General features: G+C 43.4%; 2 protein-coding genes across 5 annotated transcripts in view; one reads left to right on the top strand and one right to left on the bottom strand.

The window, feature by feature from the left end:
• Positions 1–6,484, top strand: part of LOC104131606 (SET domain bifurcated histone lysine methyltransferase 2) — a 49,211-nt gene extending 42,727 nt beyond the window's left edge. The window contains exons 22-23 of the mRNA XM_009644794.2: positions 1,299–1,370; positions 5,948–6,484. Coding sequence (XP_009643089.2) covers positions 1,299–1,370; positions 5,948–6,087 — 212 coding nt within the window. The 3' untranslated portion in view covers positions 6,088–6,484. The remainder of the gene's footprint in view (positions 1–1,298; positions 1,371–5,947) is intronic.
• The window catches only part of RCBTB1 (RCC1 and BTB domain containing protein 1), a 31,729-nt gene continuing 19,327 nt past the window's right edge, over positions 3,402–15,803 (bottom strand). Inside the window, exons 9-13 of one of the 4 annotated variants that reach the window (XM_035900325.1) lie at positions 14,423–14,549; positions 13,759–13,910; positions 12,943–13,073; positions 9,003–9,152; positions 3,402–4,205 (exon numbers count right to left, since the gene is read on the bottom strand). In XM_035900325.1, the coding sequence (XP_035756218.1) occupies positions 9,012–9,152; positions 12,943–13,073; positions 13,759–13,910; positions 14,423–14,549 (551 nt within the window). In that variant the 3' untranslated portion in view covers positions 3,402–4,205; positions 9,003–9,011. Of the gene's footprint in view, positions 4,206–6,575; positions 7,349–8,216; positions 9,153–12,942; positions 13,074–13,758; positions 13,911–14,422; positions 14,550–15,803 lie in introns of those variants that run through there. The other 3 variants (XM_009644796.2, XM_035900324.1, XM_035900326.1) reach the window with 3 other exon arrangements.

Consider the following 15,803-nt stretch of genomic DNA (forward strand, 5'->3'; position numbering starts at 1 on the left):
AGACGAGGTGCTTAGGGCCATGGTTTAGTGGTGGGATGGCAGGGTTAGGTTAATGGTTGGACTTGATGATCTTAAAGGTCTTTTCCAACCTAAACGATTCAATGATTCTATTTTTTCGTGTAGTTGTATCAGCAGAGGGGAAGAGCTGCCCCCTCGGCATGCTCTAGTAAGGCCTTCCAACGTTGAACTTCTGAAGCCACCTTTTAGCCATTGGCGTGAGTGTAGGCAGGTTCGTTCAGCCTGACCTCTTCTCCCAGGCCCTGAAGAAGAGAGAGGCCCTGAGGAAAACCAGAAGGTTTTATTTGGATCATGAGCCTGTGGTGTTCTTGTAGCTTCACGGAGGGACTGGCTATCTGTTCATATCAGCACTCTCTTTTGATGGAAAAATCCCTGACTAAGTACATTTTAAGTCTTCGGAAGTTTACTTAAACTTTAATGCCAACTGTTAAGTGTGTGTTTGGGGGTTTTATGGATTTAAGTATCAGCTTGCATGAAGCACTTTGTTCTTGGAGGATTCCACTCTAATGTTGCTCTGTCCACAACATGGTGAAAAAAGAAAATTTCGAACTTTCCTATAGTTCTCTCAGCTTTACAGAGCTATGAATAATACCTTTGGATAAAGAATGCTAATTTATGCAAAGCAACTGAAGCACACGCACGGGAAGAGCAATGTCCCACCTGGCTAAATCTTCCTCACGAGCTTGCGTGTAACGTGACAGCAGCTGCTAGAAGCAGTAATGAAGTCAGGGACATGTTAGGGGTTCAGAGGTTTTCCCCGTTAAGCAAACCTCTTGAGGGTCATGCGACCTCTGTGGGTGGTTTTGCATTTTGTTTCATTGGAAGCCTCAGTCGTGAAATGGAGGCGGAAGCCTGGGCTGGCTTTTAACATTGAACAGTGGTTGTGCTGCCCCACGTGTCACGTGATCTGTCAAGAGGAATTGGTGTGGTCAGCCCTGACGTGACACGGACAGTCCTGACAGGGCGGAATCAAATACAACTTAATTTAGCTCATTTTTAAATGGACTGTTCACATGGTGCAGACCCAAAAAGGGAATTACAGGTAGGTCCCCTGTCCTATTTTCTGTAAAAAAACTAAATTTAAAAAAAAAAAAAAAAAAGTAGAATTGACAAATGGATCCTTCTTTCTCAATATAGGCTGTGTAGGAAGGAGGACATCTTAAAACCTCAAGGAATCGGTATGATATAAAATTACTGTTTTGTACAAAATGTAGGGCTCTGCATTAACATGAGGTAAACCTTTACCCTGTAATATTAAATCAAATTCTCTCTTTCCCCAGAGTATGAAGAGACAGTGATGTCGCTCTTCGACTGTGGACTGTTTGAAAATATACTGACAAATATTCATTCAGGTATGTGGAAAAAAAGCTGTCAGAGCAGTAGTAGTAGGTACGGGGTTTGGTATTGAGGTTGTTAATCTGAGCGTTTTGATAAAATGACCATTTAAAATGGAAATTCCAAGGAACTTTTTTCTAACTGAATAAAAGCCATTGCTCCCTGAAGCCTTAGAGATGCAGTGTGTCAGACCTGGCTGGCTGACCTGAAGGGGGAGGCAAGTCACAGTTCCAGACCTTTAAAAGACCACAGGATCTCGGCCCCGCCCCGGAGGAGCTTCCCTCTCCTGTAGGGCGCACTCCTCTCCCGTTCTTGCGGGTCATTCCCCTCCTGGGCCGCAGCCTCCCCTCAGCAGCTCGCCTGCGTTCCGGCTTTGCTCCTGGCTGCTGAGCGCTGTTCGGGCTGGCTGTTGTGTTTCAGTTTACAAGCATTAAACGCCGTGAGCAGAACTTACCTGGACCTGATGGCAATCGTAAAGTGCTTTGAAAAACAAGCTGGGAGTGCTCAGAGGGTGAAGTGAGATCCAGGGCAGGAGCGGTCGCTTGGGACCACCGGTGTGGAAGGAAACTCTGGGGCTTGGACTCCAGTCTCAGCTATTGCAAGCAACAAGGTTAAAAGTGTTTTTCAGGTGGGCCAGTCTCTTGCTCCCATTTCCCTGGCTAACAGTTAGCAGCCTTGTTCTAACTTCTTGCTTTAATTTATCCCTGTGAAAGGGGAAATGGGTTTTAATTAGCTAACACTGAGGTTCAGCGCATGAAGGTGATGTTTGCTGGCCTCCCCCGTTCCACCTTCACTTGACTGAAAAAGCCAGGCCCTCTCGTCAGTCTCCTGTTCTCACATTTAAATTCTTCTTTGGGAAGTGAGAGTGACTGGTGCTGGGGAGTTATCCGACACAGGGTTCCACCAGCGCCTCATCTGAGGGCATTAATACGTCTCTGCTCATAACTCCCCATGTGACACAACCTTGGATCGCATTTACTTCTTTCACAGCTGCATCAATTATTTCATCCTCTTCTCGGCTCACAGGAGAAAGTCTTGATATTGGCACCTACGCACACGCAGCCATGTGACTCTCATGTGTAAAAGTTGTCCCCTCTCCACTTCCCCGCTGCTTGAGCAGCTCGGTTTGTCCTGTACCACACAATCTTTCCTGATACCACCAGCCTACTTTTAATTTCAAGGTCAGTAATGAAAACAGACATCAAGGTTGGTTCCAAAACCGATCCAAGAGGAGCCCTTAAAATGAACCAGTCGGAAAGGAATGATAACTGCGTTAATTACAAGTGGGACTGTAGGGAGGCAAGGAAATGGCTTCCTTTTCTTTCTTTTTTGGTGTCCCAATCTGTCTTCCAAGCTCTCGCTGCTAAGTCTCTCTGCTGGCGTGTGAAGGACTGGTATAAATACTGTGTTTTCACTGATCTTCTTCCTGGCACTAATGATTTTTGGGTCATCTGACATGCTTTACCTTCAATCCATTTTTTTCATTTTATCTTTTTTTGACTTAGTGGATCATCATGCAAAAACTGTTCTAAAGCCTTCCGCATCAGCGCAGCAAGGTCACTCTGAGCTGTGACTGTTGATGCTGCTTTTTTAAATCCCTTTTATATATAGGGATGAAAGGTTCTTTTGCGGCATGTGGCTTTACTGCAAACTTGGCTGCATTTAAAACTTTTCCTACAGTACCTGCTATTGCCTCACCAGTCATTTTGCTATTGTAGGGTGGAGATTCTTGTTCTCTCTTCCAAGGAAAAGCAACTTCCTTTAAGTTCTGCTTTTTGTTCTGGTGCTGTGTGCCCTGCTTGGGGCAATTTCGCAGTCGGCTTTAGTCTCCTTGTTGCCGGTCAGCAGCCTGCCCGGCGGCTTTCGATCTCCTCGGTAGCATTTGTGTTCAGGGGATCCGTAGCAGTGAATGCTGCGACAGTTGTGCAGACAAAGGCGGCGATACTGGGGTTTAAAACTGTTGTGCAGTACCTTCACCGAGAGCCCCGTAAGCGAGTGCAGGCATTCCAGGCCCACGTGCCTCCGGCCATTCCCGATTGTACAGGTGGAAGGTTCCCAGTCTGTTACCCGCTTTCGCATAGGCCAGTCGTTCCCCTCCCTGACAGCTTTCTCCAGGCTGTTTCTATTTCTGCCGCGTCCTGTTGGAAGGAGAGAGATGGAGCCGTATGTCTCCCTTCTGTAGGTCGCACACGTTCTGAATGCAGTGATGCAAGCCTCACGTTTGCTCTCCCTTTTGATTATTTCTGATAATTTATTAATTTGTATCCAAATACTCTCTAAGAGTTTTTTTTTCCTCCAGCTCCCACTTGTACGCATCCAGCTTTTTCCTCAGATGCGTGCCTGCTGGTTCTTTTAACCACATAGACTTGGTACCAACCAGAAAGGCCGCAAAGGCCGCCCGGGGCGAGCAACGGAGACGGCGATTTCCAATCCGGTCGGCTCAGCTGCGGAGCTGGTGCAGCGAAAGGGCGGGTGCAGGCCGTGGTGGGATGCTGCTGGGGCAGAGGAAGGCAGGGAGAAGAGGGGTCACCTGCTTTTTCTGGCTGCTAGGGCCAGGCGCCAAGTCCCCCCTGGGTGAGCCGCTGCCCAGAGTTTTGAGGAGGCAGTGGACACCACCGTCCTTCTGGCTGCCCCTTTCCAACATCCACACTCAACCTCACTGGCTAATGTATTTAAAAATGCATTATAGAAGTGTACGTACATACGTAACGTCCTGTGCGCACGCACAAACAGCAGCAGTTGATGGGCTTTCCGAACAAAGAGGAAGAAGCAAGGGGAAGGCAGAAGCCCAAAGGCACTTTTTTTTCCCCCCTTTTTTTCTTTAAAAATGACAGTTAAGGAGGGTTCAGGCTCTGTAATTCAGAATAAACAGGGGTAAACAGCTGGAGCTACTTTCCCCACTCCACCCATTACAACTTTGAAGACCTCCTTCAATGTCTTCCCTCCCCCTCCCCTCCCCCTGCTAAAAAAAAAAAGAGAAAAATGCATTTTGCCTCTCACTAAAATCTGAACTCTGCTATTCTCACACGCTGTGCGGAAATCTCATTCCCTGAGTGACACCTCTGCATCTTTTGTTACCAAAGCAAGTAGGTGCTTCATTTAAACCGTACAGTTAAGAACACGAGGTTATGGTAATGCTTCTGGATTCCAGTGAGGCCTGCTACCACGCTCTCGCCTGTTCCAGTAGTCTTTAAGGTGAGGAAAATGCAGCGGTAGAGAGAAGCAGAGGCGTAGTCAGGGAGAGCTTTGCCAGATGTCGGCCAGTCCCACCAGCAGACCAGCAATAACTGTTGTGCCAGGAGCAGGAACATTAACTGCTCTTGAGCCACGTTTTTGAGAATTCAGCTGTTGAATGCAGTTGCCCAAACCATCTCTTTCTAGGTTTAACTTTGGTGGTGGTGGCTAAAATCCATCAGGCTTGTAAATTTGCTCTGAGTGTGTCAGTCGGAGCTGTTAGCTTTCAAGGCTGAAAATGCATCTTTATTGGAGGAGTCCTTGTACAAACAGATTCTGAAAGTGGAACTCTTAAGGCTCACAGGCAAAATAATATTGGCTTACTAACCAAAATAATTAATCGCCAGCAGTGTGCCCAGGTGGCCAAGAAGGCCAATGGCATCCTGGCCTGTATCAGGCATAGTGTGGCCAGCAGGAGCAGGGAAGTGATTGTGCCCCTGTACTCGGCACTGTTGAGGTCTCACCTCAAATTCTGTGTTCAGTTTTGGGCTCTTCCCTACAAGAAAGATGTTGTGTTGCTGGAACGTGTCCAGAGGAGAGCAACAAAGCTGGTGAGGGGTCTGGAGCACAAGTCTCATGAGGAGCAGTTGAAGGAACCGGGGTTGTTTAGCCTGGAGAAGAGGAGGCTGAGGGAGACCTTATTGCCCTCTACAACTGCCTGACAGGAGGCTGTAGTGAGGTGGGGGTTGGCCTCTTCTCCCTGGTAATGGGCAATAGGATGGATCACCCTCTACAACTGCCTGACAGGGGGCTGTAGTGAGGTGGGGGTCGGCCTCTTCCCAGGTAATGGGCAATAGGACGAGGGGGAATGGCCTCAAGCTGCGCCAGGGCAGGTTTAGGTTGGACACTAGGAAAAATTTCTTCACCAAAAGGGCTGTCAAGCATTGGAACGGGCTGCCCAGGGAGGTGGTCGAGTCCCCATCCCTGGAGGGATTTAGAAGATGGGTAGATGAGGTGCTTGGGGACATGGTTTAGTGGTGGGATGGCAGGGTTAGGTTAAGGGTTGGACTTGATGATCTTAAAGGTCTTTTCCAACCTAAGCGATTCTGTGATTTTTATATTTGCTGTGATGGTTTAAATCACATCTGTAATGTAGCTAGTTTTGAGATTACAGTATGTGGGTGACACAGTGTGTAACTCTACTGCTTTGTGGTTTCCTTCGGCACATCAGCCAATCTCATACCACGCACAGTCACCTCTGGATGGAGAGACCAAGGGCGCAGGGAATTGCGCTTCAGCAAGGCAGGGGTTTTAGTGCAGACTAAGCTCAGCAGTGTGAATGCATATATGACACTTATCTTAAATTAGTAATAGTTACGTATGAATAAAAAAGCTTTTATCCCTTTCTTTTTCATAATAGGAACAGAGGAAAAAATCCAGGAACTTCTGGAAAGCAGGAAAAGACTGGATAACAAGATTGAGCTACTGCAGGACTTAAAAGCAGTCGTCCTTCCTACCCAAGAGACCACCGCTAGTACGTCTAGTACAGCATCCGAATAACCCCCGAATCTGTCTGTAACGGTGTCAGTATTTAGGATTTTCTAATGATAGAAACCATAGAGCACGTCTGGTCGGTGTCTTAAGTAATTCCCTTCCTTTTTCCCCCAAGACAGGGACACAAGCAAGAACTGGCTGTTTTTATACCTCACTGTTGCAATATTTTTAAGTTGTCCCTTTCTTTAAATTTTACCATGGTTACACACCAAATTTAGCTTTTGTGAAAGCTCAATACAGCCCTCCAACGAAGACTTTTTTCCCTCAGAGCCAAGGGAGGGTCAGCTGCCAGAGAGCACTTTCTAAGACCCCTTTAACCATGGCAGCCCTGTTCTGACTGACTGTGCAGCTGCTGCTTCGCTGTCGGCACCTAGACCCTGGGGTTTTAAGGATCACGTTGCTGCTCTGGCTTTCCAAAGAAGATAAAGGAGCAGAACTTGCACTCAAAGAAGCCTTCTGAATTATAAACAATAATTTAGGTTTGATTTTTTTTAAATTAAATGATTCTTGAGTGACTGCTTAACGTATAAGTGGTTCTGCTGTAACGGCAGTGGTGGAACAGTGTTGGCAAACAGACTGGAAATGGTTGGGCTCATACTTTAAACAACAGGTACAATGTAAAATGGAGCAAACAATGGACCATAGTATCTTCCTTTCTCCAGTAAGAAAGGATATGACTTCCATGTGGTTTGTCTTACAAAAATTATTTGAATACAGAAAAGCATTGTTTGGCTACAAAAGGGTAAGTTAATGAAATAAAATGTTTTTAAGAAAGGTGTGTGTTCGGTCACGTTCCGTGGGACACGGCTGAGGAGGGGTTATGCTGTCAGACTGTACCTTAACTCGCCTCAGAGCGGGACCAGCGTGATCCATTGCCCTGATGATTGCGCCAAAGGCCATGTGTCGTGGCAGGCTGCAGCACCATCCTGTTACAACAGCCGTACTTGCTCCACAACTGGTAAAAAACATTCATAACTTGCGCTTGTTCTGTATGAAGATGGAGATCAGTAAGCACAGAGTAACAACCTTCAGACCATAAGCTCTCGGGGCAGAACGAGTGGCTGTGCCCAGCAGAACAAAGCATTAGTATTGGCACTCACCTATGCTGTTCAGGCCTGCTGGCTGGCCGGGGCTACAACCACAACCCGCTCACTGCCTGAGCCGAGGACTCGGGCTCCACTCACAGCTATTCTGCCTAGAAACGCCCCCGCTAAACCAAAAGTGTGGTTGTGTCTATTAACAGGGAACGCAGAAAGATGCAAATCCGCTGTCATGGGAAAGACAGAAAAGCTCATGTCAGCTCTTTTTCCTTACAGCAGCAACCTGAATTACTGACAAGCCATCTGAATTAGAGGCCAAGTGCCCTACTCTTCTGTTCCACCCCCAAGCTAGACCCTTCACCTAGAGTTTGCCATCCAGACCAAGTTGTTTATTAGAAGCAATTATGAAGCATTTTGTCAGACTGCCAGCGTCACGCTACAGCAGCTCCCTGCCTCTATCAACAACACAAAATTCTAGGCTTTGCAAAACTTAGAATCATAGAATCGTCTAGGTTGGAGAAGACCATCATCAAGTCCAACCGTTAACCTAACCCTGCCATCCCACCACTAAACCATGGCTCTAAGCATCTCATCTGCCCGTCTTTTAAATGCCTCCAGGGATGCTCCTAACCCCAGAGTTAGACCTGCAGTTACCTAAATGTCAAATCTGCAGTTCCAGGTTCTCTGCTCTGCAGTTGGTGGGGATGTAACCCCTCAAAAGCACACAATAAAAATGGCAGGTGTGTATGTCCGTACCCGCCTGCTGTAAGGTTACAGTCACATACGGACTTACTGGTGAAAAAGAGTCAGATCTGTAGATCACAGATTGTAATCACTGGGGTCTACATTGGCACCTGCAAATAAATTTGCTATTTTCTGCAATTGAGACCACAGGTGTTCGTCAAGCACAGTGAAATCAGTCAGATTCAATAACACATGGCCTGTGGGGTTGGTTTGGTTTCAGGTTTTCTGTTTTTTCAAATAAAGCAACTTGCGTGCTGTATTGTAACACAACAAGCTTGCCATTTTCTTCACAGTCCAAAGAAGTTTGAGAGTGAACAGGTACAAAAAGTGAATTTTATTAGATGTAGTTTAAATTTGTACAATGCTTAAAATGCAAAACCCCCTCTTTCAGAACAGCCTATCCCTTCCCCTCCGAGGGAACCAGTGTAATCCAAAGTCAGCAAAGAGGGAAATTTTCCATTAACCATTATAAATATTGCTTGAACAGATTACACAAAGTACACATTACAACTTACAGTAAGGTATACCCAATATAGAGGCTTACTTCCGACGAGATTTGCTAGTTACCCCTTCCTTCCAAGTCACTTGCGTAGGCTTTGAGGATATATTATTCTTGCACACTTTTCTGAGCACCGAATACACTTAGCTAATTACACACAGCAAATGGCAAATTCATTCCCAATCATGCAACCGCAGGAAGAGATATCCATGCCATTTGCTCCTCTATAATCCCAGGGCGTTAACGATTTAAGTGACATCATTCAGTGGCTCAGGTCAGGCTACGCTCCAACCCCAAGAAGTAAATTGCAGACACGAGCGGGTGGTGTGAGAATGGAGGTTTCCTAGGCTAAAGAGGCAAGTCCTGAACACCGGCTGGTATCCCCTGCACACCACAGAGTTTCCTCTCTCCGTCTGAAATCTCGAGCTGGTGCCACCACCCCGGGTTGCTAAATGCAAGTGAATATTTTGCTTGATGTTTTTACAAGAGTTCACGCCCGAGCATGGAACACACTTGTTTACATTGTGGTCTTGCACGTCTTCCAGTACAAGAGAACAAGGTAGCGCTCGCTTTTACCCGCACAGTTATGACATCCTGTTATAACTGCAAAAGACCCTACACAAACACCCGTAACTTACAGCCTCCTTTCAGTTCTTAAAGGCTCCACATTTACTGGCTTTAGCAATGAATTCCTTTAGCAGGGGACCATCCATTTGCCAAAACGCTGTAGTTTGTGTCACTTCCGTCAAATGATTGACACAAAACTTAAAGCAGAATTCCTCTAAGTCCTAAACAGAGAAAAAAAAAAAAAAAAAAAAAAAAAGAAATCTTAATCATCTTTGTTTCCATCACAGAAAATTACATTCAGGCACAGATGCCTGCATATGTTTTCTTTTTTGCAGAGAATTAGACAAACACATTAACCCAGTGGCTCTCAATGTTTTTCCCCATACAGTCATTATGTAAATACAACAGAAAATAGTAATTCTACCCATATAAGATGGTTGCAAGGGGAAGAGTAACTATAATTTGGTTCTCCCTATGTAGCTGCAGTCACAAAAATCAGCTATTCTGAGCAATATGTATTTTAAAGGTTTCCCCACTTCAAGAGTTTCATCTGCATTCACTGACAGCTATTAAAACCCAATACAAATAGGAGATCTTGGGGTAATAATACATAACTAAGGCTGGGGATTAAGAAAACTCAGGTCCCTTGTTCCCTAACATGAACTCATGTCTATACCTAAGGTTGCTTAACTTCCTGCTTAGTTAAGGGCCTAACGAAAGCCTTGACATTGCACCTCACCAGGGTCAACACTGGTGTATAACTACTTGGGTAGTTTTAAAGCCCAGCTTAGGCAGAAAGCCTTTCTGTGCAGGAGAAACAGATGCGTGTTACAAAGTGTTTCACAGAGGTCCCACGAATGACTCAAAAGAAGTACTGTGGCACAATACAGCACAGCAATTCTTCCAGAAAGTGGGCTCTGGATATTTGAGCACAGATGCCTGCATATGTTTTCTTTTTTGCAGAGAATTAGACAAACACATTAACCCAGTGGCTCTCAATGTTTTTCCCCATACAGTCATTATGTAAATACAACAGAAAATAGTAATTCTACCCATATAAGATGGTTGCAAGGGGAAGAGTAACTATAATTTGGTTCTCCCTATGTAGCTGCAGTCACAAAAATCAGCTATTCTGAGCAATATGTATTTTAAAGGTTTCCCCACTTCAAGAGTTTCATCTGCATTCACTGACAGCTATTAAAACCCAATACAAATAGGAGATCTTGGGGTAATAATACATAACTAAGGCTGGGGATTAAGAAAACTCAGGTCCCTTGTTCCCTAACATGAACTCATGTCTATACCTAAGGTTGCTTAACTTCCTGCTTAGTTAAGGGCCTAACGAAAGCCTTGACATTGCACCTCACCAGGGTCAACACTGGTGTATAACTACTTGGGTAGTTTTAAAGCCCAGCTTAGGCAGAAAGCCTTTCTGTGCAGGAGAAACAGATGCGTGTTACAAAGTGTTTCACAGAGGTCCCACGAATGACTCAAAAGAAGTACTGTGGCACAATACAGCACAGCAATTCTTCCAGAAAGTGGGCTCTGGATATTTGAGTCTACTTGGAAGTGCCTTCCATTTAAGGATTAGAAAAGCCTCACACCAGCCATCATTGCACCCACATGATGTCAGAGACAAAGGATGTCTTAAAAAAAAACCAAACCAAACCCAAACAAAACAAGAGACAGTCCTTGGCAATATAAGGTTGATCACAGAACACTTTCCACTCAGATTGTTTCCAGCTCCTCTTTTGAGGAGGAGATCTACTCTTTGTGGTGCAGATTTAAGCTGCTAGAAGGGCAATGCTGCAGCCCTTACAAAATAGCAACTCCCCACCCTGTTCTAATTTCTTTATTATGTCACAAGTTTGTAGAATTAGTCCTTTATATGTGAGAATACACCCTCCCTTAGCTGCTCAGCAGCCTGGGCCCTGCCGTAATGCATGTAACAAATTTGCAGAGCTCTTCAAGCCACATGAGGTATGAAAGGCTGATTAATATTCATGTTTTCACTTAAGGGCAGTATCGAAAGCTAGAGCAACTGTGTGCCAGTGAGAGTTCTTGACACAACAATAATATAAAAATATATCCTGGCCTAAAACCAGGCATTCTGAAGCTGCAGATCTTGACTTGTGTGGCATCTGTGCAACAAAAAAAGACAGGCTCATTAGAACTGAACACTGAGGGTTTTCTTTTTTTTAAATAACAGAATGAACTAGCATTTTAAACAGAATTACATCATACACATTACAATATTTTGCACTGCTTTATTAAAAAATAATTCATATTCCAAGTCAATGCAACAGAAGCATACAATAAAAACGGAAATACTGTAGTATTAGTAAGTAACCTTGGGAAATTTAAAGTTCTGTATAAAAAAAGGCTGAATTTCATTCACAGATGGATGCACTCCCAGCAAACTGTAGCTAACACAGACTTAAGTGAATAAAGGCACAAGGTACCTCCAATGATTATTTTAAAAGCTACAATAAGAAGCCAGACCTGACCTAATTCTAGCCACTTTAATTCAGTCAATCACCAAAAGAAAGACAGTATAGGACAGTTTCACATCATGGAGGTATTTTAAAGTAGTGAAGCTGCTTCTTTTAACTATTCCCTCCCAGATGCACAGTCCCTTGAATGAACTACATCACCCAAGCAATTTCAAGCCCCCATCTAGCATTAGCGCACGTAAACCCCACTTTTCACTAAAAACCAACCCCTCTGTGCCACTCATTCTCTCCTTGATGTAGCACTGAAGCCTACAGTTTTAACTTCATTCTAACTTCATTTAGCTTGCAAGGTACAGTAACTGGATTTCTTCTACCCCTTACAAGCAGAATCAATCACATACTGAAGACCCATCCTGCAAAAAAATCTTTTAAGGCTAAAATATGGAAAACTTTCTGTTTTCCATGAACTCCCACCAAAGAAATTATTATTCACAGTAGAGCTGAAGCCACAATTCAGGCACTAAACCAGCCCTTTAGGGTAAGGTACGTCAAACAAGCCACACGCTGCAAGGCTCTGAAATACGTTACGGCATCTACATGCCAATTGCTGGGTACTAAGTACAAGAAAAAGCAATGGGTTGATTTACTGGAAACTGCTTTATAAGCATAAGCAGCAAGTTAAAAACTAACCAATCGAAGTTATAAACATGATACACAGATACTATGCTGAACACTAATAGCCTAAGCAAGGCCAGGAATACTTCCTGATTAGTTCACAAAGCAGCATGTTAATGATCTAGTCGTGAAATCGGACATTATGCAGTAGGGAAGTTTTGCTAGGCTTCTCCCCTTTCCCCACAATGTTTCTCTGTCTTCGAAATTTGTTAGGCCCATAAAGCAGTTCTCATCCTGCCATTTCATTAGCTTACTGTGAAGACTGAAAGTGTATTTGTAGTTAAATAAAATAGAAAAAAAGCCAACAAAAAAACATCCTGCCAATCAAAAAAAACCCCCACCCAACAGACTCAATCCCCAAACCTACCACCATATGACATCACACACACCACACAACCTTATAAATAAGTAACTTAAGGCTTACAAGACTGCTTTTTGTAACGTTAAGGGTTTTGCTTTCTATTTAAACCCTTCCCTTGTTTCAGAGTTAGTGTTTTCATCCTCAGGAGGTTTTCGTTACAATTCTCCCCCCCCAAAATAGTAATTCATGAAGCTTGGCACAGCTCATAACCTTTTACCATGAAATTAAACAATGCAAACGTTTACAGATACTGAGTCTCAGCCTAGGACTTAAATCATCTTTAGATATCTGAGTACTAGTTCACCTTCCCAGTACTGGTTTATGGAAAAAAAAAAAAAAAAGATACATCTCATGGCAAATACAGTTTTTATAATTCCAACATTCTCAAATTCTGAAAATGGCAAATAGTATTATCTGATAGTAAGTAAGAGAGTTTATGTGAAAATATAACTGGCTGCTTTTCTCCACAGTTTAAGTCAGAAAGCAGCCACTTATTTAAGAGATTGAAGTTTAGAAGTTTACCTCTGCATCATATCTGACAGCAGCAGAGAGCAATGAAAATGCATTTTCCACAGTTATTCCTCTCTTGATAATGTGTTGACACAGTTTTTTCAATCTATTTTCACAGTATGAAGTAGCCAAATCCAAGAGCCCTGCAATTAGAATGCCATCATATTAGTCACTTGTAAAGATTTCTGCTTTTTCAACAATAGTTTATGCAGCTGGGGCACAGGTTACATCTGCATCCTGTATGCAATTTTCTATGTCTATAACATGCTTTATGCAAGTAGGTCACTATTCAGTAAGATGTATTTTACCATCATACAGAAAGAAAGGCCTTTTATTACCTCATGCTGCAATCCTGTTAATCTCTGTAATACGCAAGCTATTCCACTGATTTGCATAACTAACTGCTTGCAAGGGTGGAACCATCACAAAACAGGCACCACAAGCAAAAAGCTACCATTATGAAAATCTGTGCTTGAATTACAGCTTGCTCTTTGCTCTGCTGTCCAAGTTTCCCCTATTAGATCTGAGATTCTTTCATATTATCTTAAACAATAATTTGCTCAATTTAGTAAAATATGCAAGTATTTTATCCCAGAGAAGTAGTTTCTCTCCCAACCTTGAAAAAAATGCTGATAGTTTATTTCTAAATCAGCACCACTTTTGCAGTAGTAAGTTTGCTACAACAGTATTTTAAAGACAGCTTAATTCATCACCAGTAAAATGCATTACAGGCTCGACTAGAAGTCTGTATTAATTAATTTGTTCTGCATCCCCTGCCTCAGTTTTTCTGAATGTTGCTTTCTAACATAATTGGACTGTAAGCAATACCTATGGCATCTTCAGGCGGAAGGTCAACACTGTCTGTATACAAGTACTCAAGAAAGGCACGATACACAGGATAAGAAAACTGGTCTATTTCTATCACTTCCTTCATATCCTCATTCCAGTATGACTGGAACATGGTTCTGAAGTGTTCACACCTAAGAGACAAAGACATCATCTGGAACACTATTATATGTACACATGAATGTTACATTACAGTCCCCCTGAAATATGTATTTGGGGCACTCTGCAATATATACAAATATTTTATCATACCCCATCACAGTCAGTGGTCCACATTTTGGTTCCTAATGCATTGTTATACTCGCGCATCAAGATAAAACTTTATTTGATTTATGCTACAGAAGCATCTGTGTATACATTGCAATCAGACCAACTTGACAGAATTTATTAACCTGGGAACAACAAATAGGCTTAATTTAATATGACATTAAATATGAAATAAAAAATTGAATACGGACCATTTTAAGACAGACTTTTGATTCAACTCCTTTTACAATCACTTCAGTTAAAGTGATTATGCACACATAGATACTATATATTGCAGGTTTAGGGGTCCCTCACTACTAGCCTTTACTTTTTCCCCCCCTTAGATACAGTACTAAGAGGTTATTCTGTATAAACAAGAGCTATGAAACGTGACCGCTACCTGATTTTCAGAACAGCTTTGTGTACATGGATGTACTTTCCATCCACACGGAACTTCAGGTCTGAGGTTTCTGGGCTGTCAAACTCTTTCTTCAGAGACTCTGCTACTGTTAAAAAGTCTTCATGCTCTATAGAAACAATTTGAAAACAAACAAAAACCCCATGTTAAGCACCTTAAATGGAACACACACATCACTAACTAAAGCTAGCAGCTCAACTAAGTGTGTCAAGGAAAATAGGTCAGTATCAGGGTTCCATTGGCTTAAGCGGTGAAATGGGAAGAATTAATCCAATACCATTTCCTGGTGGCAAGGACTGCTCCACAACAGCTACGGGCAGCAGTGGTCAGCAGCTCCCATTCCAGCTCATTGCATAGAGGTAGCACATCGCCAAGGACAGTACCTGAAGAACCTCCTTGCTCATTCTCCACCTGGGCACCACCCATGAAATTGCCAGCCTCCTGGCAGCTCAGGGCTAGGTCAGCTCAGCTCTGCAAACTGATCTCTGCAGCTAACTTGCAGACTGCTGGTAATGGGAATCTACAGCATCACCTACAACTCATTTGAGACATGGTGTACAGTACTCCAGCCGCACTGACACAGTATGATCTGAGCCTAAACAGTAAGAAAATATGTCACCAGTCGGCCACTTTTTTGTGCTGGCAGATTGGATACAGCCTGCAGGTTGTCTGTTAAGGTCTTTGCCAGGGCTCACTAACATGAACTATCACTGACACCATTATACTCAGTTTATTAGTCAGTTATGACAACACAAAAACCAGCAGCACTGCTGCTGAAGAAGAGAGACTGTACCAAGGAGACAATATCTACTACTAAGGACACAGGACTTCAGCAATTTAGGAAGTGGAAAAAAGCTGAGATCTCACAGCTCTTTGACAGTTCTTTATATTAAGGCCTATGGCACCGGTCCCACAGAGTCTCTAGACAAGCTGGGTAAGGCTTGTGGTAAAGCAATAACTCTGAAATTTTAGAAAACCTAATCCATCCACTATTTGAAGCTTCCACTGATGCATTTTAAAAGTGTGTTTCAAAACACATGGCTTCTTAGAAGCGAGGGATGGAAAAGAAAAAAAGTGCATTTCCACTATAATGGGATGTGGCCTGTCTCCTACACCCCACAGGACTGCATATTGTCCATCCATATACAACCCATAAATTACTCTTCGCCATTAGGGATGGCTAAATTAGTTGGTATTTAAAAAGAAATACTGCCGTAACAGACAAGTCATGTTTCATAGAATCATAGAATGTTTTGGGTTGGAAGGGACCCCTAGAAGTCATCTAGTCCAACCCCCCTGCAGGAGCAGGGACACCGCTAACTAGATCAGGTTGCTCAGAGCCCCGTCCAATCTGGCCTTGAAT

Source organism: Egretta garzetta, unplaced genomic scaffold (assembly GCF_000687185.1).
Source record: "Egretta garzetta isolate BGI_Z169 unplaced genomic scaffold, ASM68718v1 scaffold268, whole genome shotgun sequence".
Taxonomy (NCBI): domain Eukaryota; kingdom Metazoa; phylum Chordata; class Aves; order Pelecaniformes; family Ardeidae; genus Egretta; species Egretta garzetta.